Below are 9,618 nucleotides of genomic sequence, written 5' to 3'. Positions count from 1 at the left end.
TAAAGGCGGGGCTAAAGTGTGGCGAGTCGAAGAGACTTCGCAGTTAGCAGGAAAAAAGACAGAGGCGCAAGGGGAGAGCCAACTGTGCAACAGCCCCGACAAGCAAATTTTTCTGCAGCACCTGTGGAAGAGCCTGTCACTCTAGAATTGGCCTTTATAGCCTCCCAGGCGCTGCTCCACAAACCAGTGACCACCTCCAGGCGCTTACCCATTGTCTCTCAAGATAAGGAGGCCAAAGAGATGAAGAGACATTAAAGTATGTATTTGAAGTCATTGATTGTGTAAAATTCCAGCTTTGGAATTATTTATATTGCAAACGTACTCAATCAATTTAATAAAGAAAGTTGCCATCCCACAGCTCCTTGCCTTAATCTAATTTTGGATGATAAAACTTTAACAGGTTGCACCCAAAATGTCAACTCCTCTGTCCTCTTCAAAGGCTGCCTGTTTCTGGCATTTTCTTTGACTAGATTGTCTAAAAACGGTTCTAAGATGTCCTATGATGGAATATTAATTATTAAGATTTTCAATTAATTTACATGGTGAAAAAGAGAAAACATCAGAATTTTCTGCCCCATACCCCTCTCTTCAGTCTTGGAGCTGGCAACAGTTGAGCAAACTCATTGCGAAGGAATGTGTTTTATAATTAAATTTAAAATTAAAAAATTTCGGTCAAATATTTGAATATCGTGAAAAGTGCGAATAATGCAGATTTGACTGCTGTAAAATACTCTTCAGGCAGACAGCTACCAGGGCTGCAGTCTTGTCTTTCAATTTGATTGACAACCGGAACCGGAAGTGGCGGGTGGTAGTGACCGTCTCGCTGCGAGAAGATGGCGGCAGTGAAGAGTTTGCTGACGGTTTGCCGCGCATCAAAAGCTTCCTGTTTCTGGGTCTTCGGCCACCGCTTCATTCCAGACACCGTCAACAGAAAGCGGTTGCAGTTCGCTCCGGCAGGACTACTGCCAGCCCGAGGTCTCAGGGAAAGTGAGTGTTGGAAGCCGAGCGAAGGCAGGCAGCGGTGACGCGTGTGAGGGGCGGGGCGTTCTTTGATTGACAGCGGATTGGCGCGAATCAGCGCCGCCGTGCCGCCTTTTGATTGACAGGTCAAGGAGGATCCTCCTTTCACGGGGCTGATAAGGCGGAGCTTGTCTTTCTGCACCACTTATTGCTCACCATCTGCAACAAAACTGGTTACCTTGAATTTACAGCACAGAAGTCGGTCATTTGGCCCAACTGGTCCATGCAGGTGTTTATACGCCACAAAAACCTCCACCCACCTTCCTTCATCTAACCCAGCAGTAAATCCTTCTTCCAAATAATAAATAAAAACAGAGTGCTGGAAATACCAGGTCTGGCAGCATCTTTGGAGAGAGAAACATACAACAGAAAAGAAAAGGCATTTCATATGCTCCCTTAACAAAATAATTAAAATAAATTAACAACCATTGGGTTATTTTTCGAGCAATGACTTGTTCTGCAGGCAAACATGGCAGCTAGTTTACCCAGGATAAAAAAAACTACACAACTGTACTGAATGTTTTAGGTTGATGACCTTTCATCAGAACCCTGCCCCTTCTTATGCTTATCTAGCTTTCCCTTAAATGCATCTACAAAGAAAGACTTGCATTTATATAGAACCCTTCGCAACCACCGGATTTCCCGAAGTGCTTTACAGCCAATGAAGCACTTTTTGAAGTGCTTGTCATTGTTGTAATGTAGGAAATGCAGCAGCCATTTAGCAGACAGCAAACTCCCACAAACAGCATTGTGAAAATGACCAGAAAAACTTATTTTGTAAAGATGGTTACAAAATATTAAACTGTTGAAATGTGTATTAATTGATGCCACTTGGTCGCCAACCCATTCACCACCTTAACCATTTGCTCCCTTCGCCACCATGGCTAAGGCTTCTTTGACAGCATCTCTCAAACCTATATGCTACACAACTGAGAAGGGTAAGGACAGCAGGTGCACAGGAATCCTATCCTCTCCAAGTTACACACTATCCAGTCTTAAATATAAATCACTGTACTATAAATATCTGGGTCAAAACCCTGGATCTGCCTACTTAACTGCACTCTAGGAGTACCTTCACCTAACAGACTGCAGTGATTCAAGAAGGTAGTTTACCACCACCATCTTCTAAAGGGATGGATAATAAATGCTGGCCTTGCTACTGATACCTATTTCCTAAGAATGAGTAAAATATTGACTGGTCATTCGTGTAGTTTTTTTTATCCTGGGTAAACTAGCTGCCATGTTTGATTTAGATTTTTTTTAGAGATACAGCACTGAAACAGGCCCTTCGGCCCACCGAGTCTGTGCCGACCATTAACCACCCATTTATACTGATTGACTGTGAGAAGTAACTAAAGCAACAATTGGATATCTACTTGAAAAATAAAAAAGTTTGTGGGATTCCGAGGAAAAGAGCTGGTGAGTGACACAATTTGGATAGGTCTTTCAGAGAATCAGCGCAGACATGGTGGCTGAAAGGCCTCCTTCTGTGTTGTAATATTCTATGAACAACTTACATTTATGCAGCTCCTTTTAATTAGTTAAGATTTCATCATAGAAATTTACAACACGGAAGGAAGTCATTTGGCCCATCGTGTTCACCCTGGCTGACGAGGGTCAGCCTAATCCCACTTTCCAGTTCTTGGTCTCTAGCCTTGGAGGTCACGGCACTTCAGGTGCACATCCATATACTTTTGAAATGTTATGAGGGTTTCTGCCTCGACCACCCTTTCAGCAGTGAGTTCTAGATTCCCCACCACCCTCTGGGTGAAAAATCTCCCCTCAAATCCCTTCTAATCCTCCTACCTCTTATCCTAAATCTATGTCCCCTGGTTATGTGCCCCACAACCAAGGGGAATAGGGTCTTCCTTTCCACTTTATCTCGACGCCTCATAATTTTATACACCAATTAGAACTCCCCTCAGTCTCCTCTGATCCGAAGAAAAACAACCCTAGCCTATCCAATCTTTCTTCATAACGAAAATTCTCCAGTCCAGGCAACATTTGCATAAATCACATCTGTGGCCTCTCCTGTGCAATTACATCTTTCCAATAGTGGGTGGCCGGAACTGCCTGCAGTACTGCAGCTGTGACCTAACTAGTGATTTATACAATTCCAGAATAACCTCCCATCTGTTATAGTGGAGTTGGGTAGATAATCGTGATTGTGGGAAATGAAAGGAACAGGATAGAACTCTGGACAGAATGAGTTATAGGTGATCTGTGGAAGCAGCAGGCTTGATGGGCTGTCCATCCTCAGATGTGAAAAATACCCAGCAATACAAAAATTCTCTCCCTTCAAATTTTCATTCTATCTGCAGAGGCCGTTTGAGCTGAAGGTGATTCGGGTTCAATGGGGTTGAAGAATAGATGCCAAATTACCAGAAGAAATAATATATATTTAATAATTTAACATTGGCATCTATGTCCCTTCAATCATGTTTATGATCAGCATCTGGGATACAGTTGATGAGGCTTTGAACCCTGAATAGGATCATTTCAATGGCTATAGATCTGACATTGGTCGAGGGCAAGGAGGAATGTCTCGAGCTGAGAACTGGTGGATAACAGTTAGAAAGGCAAGGCGGGAAGAGGCACATGAATGAGAAAGGCACAGAAGGATGTGCTCGTAGGCTTAGATGAAGAGGGGTGGGAGAAGGCTCGTGTAGAGCATAAATGACGGCATAGACTAGTTGGGCCGAATGTTGTGTTTCTGTGCTGTAGACTTGATAAACCTGCTGTTGGCAAGTTCAAGAGTAGCAGGGCCTTCAGACTGGGAGCAAGTTAGCACAAGGAAGGAACCTAGAAAAGGGGGAGGTGGGCAATAAAACCAATCGGATAAATAGAGAGAACATGTCCTCACAACAAACAATCTCCTTTTGAAAGTTTTTCTTAATGTCTCAATCAGCTTCATCTCTGAAGGAGCTTGATGGGTGTAAGTGTGATTTCAGTTCATTTCAAGAACAGTTTAACTGACAAATATAAGAGTGCTGTGAAGAGATGGTCTTTTGCTTTGGATTTGTACACCTGATTTGTCATTAATTGATCCATGAAAAGCTTTGGGTTTATGTGTATATATGTTTATGTAGTTTCTGTATAGTATTGCTCTTAAATAATGCCTTTTCTTCGCTTTACAGTTATAAGGGTCCAGGATGGACAGGTCATAACGGTGAGTACAGCTGTCTCAGTGCTTTATCCATTCTAAAAATGTGCTATGACTGAACCGTGCAAACAGTGGACAGCCAATTACTGCAGAACATAGCAGCCACTATTTGGGTATTATGTCCAGCTTTGGGAAAGGAGACCAGCACAATGTTTTTTTTTTAATTCAGAAATTTAGGTGAAGGGTCAGAGATTTATAATGCAGGTTGAAGTAGGGTGGGGAGAGACTAAGAGAGGTTAAGGAGTTGTAATAAAACTAGAAAGTGCTGAAAATATTCTGCAGGTCTGGCAGCATTTGTGGAGAGAGAAGCAGAGTTAGCTTTTCTGGTCTGTGACCTTTCATCAGAACTGGCAAAGGTTAGAAATGTAATAGGTTTTAAGCAAGTAAAGTGGGGTGGGGGGGGGGAAAAGAGAACAAAAGGAAAGGTGTGTGATAGGACAGAGAGCCAGAGAGATTAACTAACAAGGAGGTCATGGGGCAAAGGCAAAGAGAGTGTGCTAATGGTGTGGTGAAAGACAATTAGTGCAAAGAGAGTGTTAATGACAGAATAATGAACAACCATAGCCAAAAGCACAAACACGAAAAACCCAATTTAAGGCATGCGCATGGTAAAAAAAAAATGATTAAATAAAATAAAATGAAATAATAAAAAAGGGCCAATTATGTTCTGAAATTATTGAACTCAATGTTCAGTCTGGAAGGCTGTAGATTGCCGAATCAGAAAATGAGGTGCTGTTCCTCGAACTTGTATTGATGTGTAGAGGAGACCGCATTGTGAGCAGTGAATACAGTACACTAAATTGAAGGAAGTACAAGTAAGTCGCTGCCTCACCTGATAGAAGTGTTTGGGGCCTTGGATGGTGAGGAGAGAGGAGGGAAAAAAGCAGGTATTGAGAAGGGGACGAGGTGTCGGGGGTAATGGAGGAGTGGACCAGGGTGTCGCAGAGGGAACGATCCCTTCGGAATGCTGGCAGGGGGGGTGGGGAAGATGCGTTTGGTGGTGGCATCATGCTGGAGGTGGCAGTAAAGATGGGGGATGATCCTTTTGTAGGCTGGTGGGGTGGAAAGTGAAGACAAGGGGATACCTGTCACAGTTCTGGGAGGGAGGGGAAGGGGTGAGGGCAGAAATGTGGGAAGTGTGTCGGAGACATTTGAGGGCCCTGTCAATCACAGTTGGAGGCGGGAGCTGGGGGGGAGAATCCTCGGTTGAGGAAAAAGAAAGACGTATCAGAAGTGCTGTTTTGAAAGCGCATCATCAGGTCAGATGAGCCGGAGATGGGTAAATTGGGAGAATGAAATGGTGTCCTTACAGGAAGGTAAATTGTTGGAATCAATTCTGAGGGACAGGATAAACTGTCACTTAGAAAGGCACGGATTAATCAGGGATAGTCAGCATGGATTTGTTATGGGAAGACCATGTCTTACTAGCTTGATTGAGTTTTTTGAGGAAGTAACCAGGAGGACTAATGAGGGAAGTGCAGTGGATATGGTCTACATGGATTTTAGTAAGGCATTTGACAAGGTTCAGCATGGTAGACTGGTCTGTAAAATGAAAGTCCATGGGATACAGGGGAAGGTGGCAGGTTGGATCCAAAATTGGTTCGTGCCAGGAAACAAATGTTTTGTTCGACAGATGTTTTTGTCAATGGAAAGCAGTTTCCAGTGTGTTCCACAGGGCTCAGTGTTGGGTCCCTTGCTGATTGTGGAATATATTAATGATTTGGACTGAAATGTGGGAGGCGTGATTGGGAAATTTGCTGTTGAAACAAAAATTGGCCGTGTAGTTGATAGTGAAGAGGATAGCCGTGGACTCCAGAAAGATACCAGTGGTTTAGTTGAGTGGGCAGAAAAGTGATAAATAGAATTCAATCCTGAGAAGTGTGAGGTGATGCATTTGGGGAGGGCAAATAAAGCGAGAGAATAGACAATAAACAGGAAGATATTGAGAGGTGTAGAAGAAGTGAGAGACCTTGGAGTGCATGTCCACAAAGGAATGCTTTCCTTTATTGGCCGAGGTATAGAATTCAAAAGCAGGGATGTGATGCCGGAGCTGTATAAAACGCTGGTTAGGCCACAGCTGGAGTATTGCGTGCAGTACTGGTCACCACATTACAATAATTGTACTGCAGAGTACAGAGGAGATTTACAAGAATGTTGTCAGGGCTTGAGGGTTGCAGCTCTGAGGAAAGATTGGATAAGTTGGGGTTGTTTTCCCTAGAATTGAGGAGGCTGAGGGGTGACTTGATTGAGGTATACAAAATTATGCAGTGCCTAGATAGAGTAGACAGAAAGGCCCTGTTTCCCCTGGCAGGGAGACTGGGACCAGGGGACACAGACTTAAGGTGATTGGTAGAAGGATTAGAGGGGACATGAGGAGAAACCATTTCATCCAGAGGATGGTGGATGTCTGGAATTCACTGCCAGGAACGGTGGTGGAGGCAGAGATCCTCAATTCTTTTAAAAGGTACCTGGACATGCACCTAAGACGCTGTAACCTGCAGGGCTGGAAGGTGGATTAGTTTGGTTGGATAACTTATTCAGACGGCACAGACATAATGGACTGAATGGCCTCCTGTGCTGCATTTTGTTCCATGTTCTATATTTATTTAGAGATACAACACTTAAACAGGCAATGTTATAAGTGTATTCGAGGTTGCTGTGGGAGTCGGTGAGCTGAGAATGAGTATTAGTGGACAGTCCATCCCCAGAAATGCAGACAGAGAAATCGAGGAAGGGAGGGGCAGTGTCGCAGATGGACCATGTAAAGGTGAGAGAAGGGTGGAAATTGGAAGCAAAGTTGATGAGGTTTTCCAGTTTGGAGTGGTGCAGTCATCAATGTACTGAAAAAAGAGTTGCGGGGAGGGGGCCTGATCAGGACTGGAACAAGGAATGTTCGGCATATACCACAAAAAGACAGGCAAAACTAACATTGAAACATAGACATAGAAAATAGGAGCAGGAGTAGGCTATTCGGCCCTTCGAGCCTGCTCCGCCATTCATTATGATCATGGCTGATCATCCAGCTCAGTAACCTGTTTCCGCTTTTGCCCCATACCCTTTGATCCCTTTTGACCCAAGAGCTATATCTAACTCCTTGAAAGCATACAATGTTTTTGCCTCAACTGCTTCCTGTGGTAGCAAATTCCACAAGCTCACCATTCTCTGGGTGAAGAAATTTCTCCTCATCTCAGCCCTGAAAGGTTTACCCCGTATCCTCAGACTATGACCCCTGGTTCTGGACTCCCCCACCATCGGGAACATCCTTCCTGCATCTACCCTGTCAAGTCCTGTTAGAATTTTATAGGTTTTTATGAGATTCTCCCCTTACTCTTCTGAACTCCAGCGAATATAACCCTAACTGACTCAATCTCTCCTCATATGTCAGTCCCGCCATCCCAGGAATCAGTCTGGTAAACCTTCGCTGCACTCCCTCTATAGCAAGAACATCCTTCCTCAGATAAGGAGACCAAAACTGCACACAATATTCCAGGTGTGGCCTCACCAAGGCCCTGTATAATTGCAGCAAGACATCCCTGCTCCTGTACTCGAATCCTCTCGCTATGACGGCCAACATACCATTTGCCTTTTTTACCATCTGTTGCACCTGCATGCTTACCTTCAGCGACTGGTGTACGAGAACACCTAAACCTCGTTGCATATTCCCCTCTCAGTTTATAGCCGTTCAGATAATCTGTCTTCCTGTTTTTGCTACCAAAGTGGATAACCTCACATTTATCTACATTACACTGCATCTGCCATGCATTAGCCTACTCACTCAACTTGTCCACATCACCCTGAAGCCTCTCTGCATCCTCCTCACAAATTTGGAGATATTACATTTAGTTCCCTCATCTAAATCATTAATATATATTGTGAATAGCTGGGGCCCTAGCACCGATCCCTGCGGTACCCCACAAGTCAATGCCTGCCATTCGGAAAAAGACCCATTTATCCCTAGGTTTGAGAGATGCTGTCAAAGAAGGCTTAGCCATGGGTGGCAAAGGGAGTGAATAGTTAAGGTGGTGAATGGGTTGGTGACCAAGTGGCATCAATTAATACACATTTCAACAGTTTAATATTTTGTAACCATCTTTACCCAGATAGCGGTTAGGTGAAATTCACGACCACATTTTCTACCCATCGCAATACAATACTCCCAATCCCATGCACTTTAATTTTACACACTAATCTCTTATGTGGGACTTTGTCGAAAGCCTTCTGAAAGTCCAAATAAACCACATCCACTGGCTCCCCCTCATCAACTCTACTCGTTAAATCCTCGAAGAATTCTAGTGGATTTGCCAAGCATGATTTCCCTTTCGTAAATCCATGCTGACTCTGTCCGATTTATCACTGTTATCCAAGTGCTCTGCTATAAAATCTTTGATAATGGACTCTAGAATTTTCCCCACTACCAACGTCAGGCTGACTGGTCTATAATTCCCTGCTTTCTCTCTACCTCCCTTTTTAAATAGTGAGGTTACATTAGCTACCCTCCAATCTGTAGGAACTGTTCCAGAGTTTATAGAACCTTGGAAGATGACCACCAATGCATCCACTATTTCTAGGGTCATTTCCTTAAATACTCTGGGAAGAATACTATCAGGCCCTGGGGATTTATCGGCCTTCAATCCCATCAATTTCCCCAACACCATTTCTCTACTAATACTGATTTCCTTCAGTTCCTCTCTCTCACTAAGCCCTGTGTTCCACAACATTTCTGGTATGATATTTGTGTCCTTTGTGAAGAGAGAACCAAAGTATGCATTTAGTTGGTCAGCCATTTCTTTGTTCCCTATAATAAATTCCCCTGTTTCTGACTGTAAGAGACCTACATTTGTCTTCACCAATCTTTTTCTCTTCACATACCTATAGAAACTTTTACAGTCAGTTTTGATGTACCCTGTAAGCTTGCTCTCGTACTCTTTTTCCCCTTCGTAATCAATCCCTTGGTCCTCCTTTGCTGAATTCTAAACTGTTCCCAGTCCTCAAGTCTGTTGTTTTTTCTGGCCAGTTTATATGCCTCTTCCTTGGATCTAATGCTATCTCTAATTTCCCTTGTAAGCCATGGTTTGGCTACCTTTCCCATTTTGCTTTTGTGCCAGACAGGGATAAACAATTGTTGCAATTCATCCATGCACTCTTTAAATGTTTGCCATTGCCTATCCACTGTCATCCCTTTAAGTAAATCCCTTTAAGGTTGATAGGTAAATTAGCTATTGTAAATTGCCCCTAGTGTAGGTAGGTGGTAGGGATTATGGGATTATGCAGGGTTAGTATAAATGGGTGGTTGTTGGTCGGCACAGACTCGGTGGGCCGAAGGGCCTGTTTCAGTGCTGTATCTCTAAATAAGTGATGTTTTCCAATCTGTCATAGCCAACTTGCGCCTCATATCTTTGTAGTTTCCTTTACTAAGATTCAGGACCCTAGTCTCA

At 43.5% G+C, this 9,618-nt stretch overlaps 1 protein-coding gene across 1 annotated transcript in view; it reads left to right on the top strand.

The window, feature by feature from the left end:
* Positions 1-792: 792 nt before the first annotated feature.
* Positions 793-9,618, top strand: part of mrps18a (mitochondrial ribosomal protein S18A) — a 120,872-nt gene continuing 112,046 nt past the window's right edge. The window contains exons 1-2 of the mRNA XM_068027909.1: positions 793-987; positions 4,158-4,189. Of these exons, the coding sequence (XP_067884010.1) occupies positions 834-987; positions 4,158-4,189 (186 nt within the window). The 5' untranslated portion in view covers positions 793-833. The remainder of the gene's footprint in view (positions 988-4,157; positions 4,190-9,618) is intronic.

The sequence above is a fragment of the Heterodontus francisci genome, chromosome 3 (assembly GCF_036365525.1).
Source record: "Heterodontus francisci isolate sHetFra1 chromosome 3, sHetFra1.hap1, whole genome shotgun sequence".
Lineage (NCBI taxonomy): Eukaryota > Metazoa > Chordata > Chondrichthyes > Heterodontiformes > Heterodontidae > Heterodontus > Heterodontus francisci.
The sequence above is the reverse complement of the archived record's forward strand: the minus strand, read 5'-3'. Positions and strand labels throughout refer to the sequence as shown.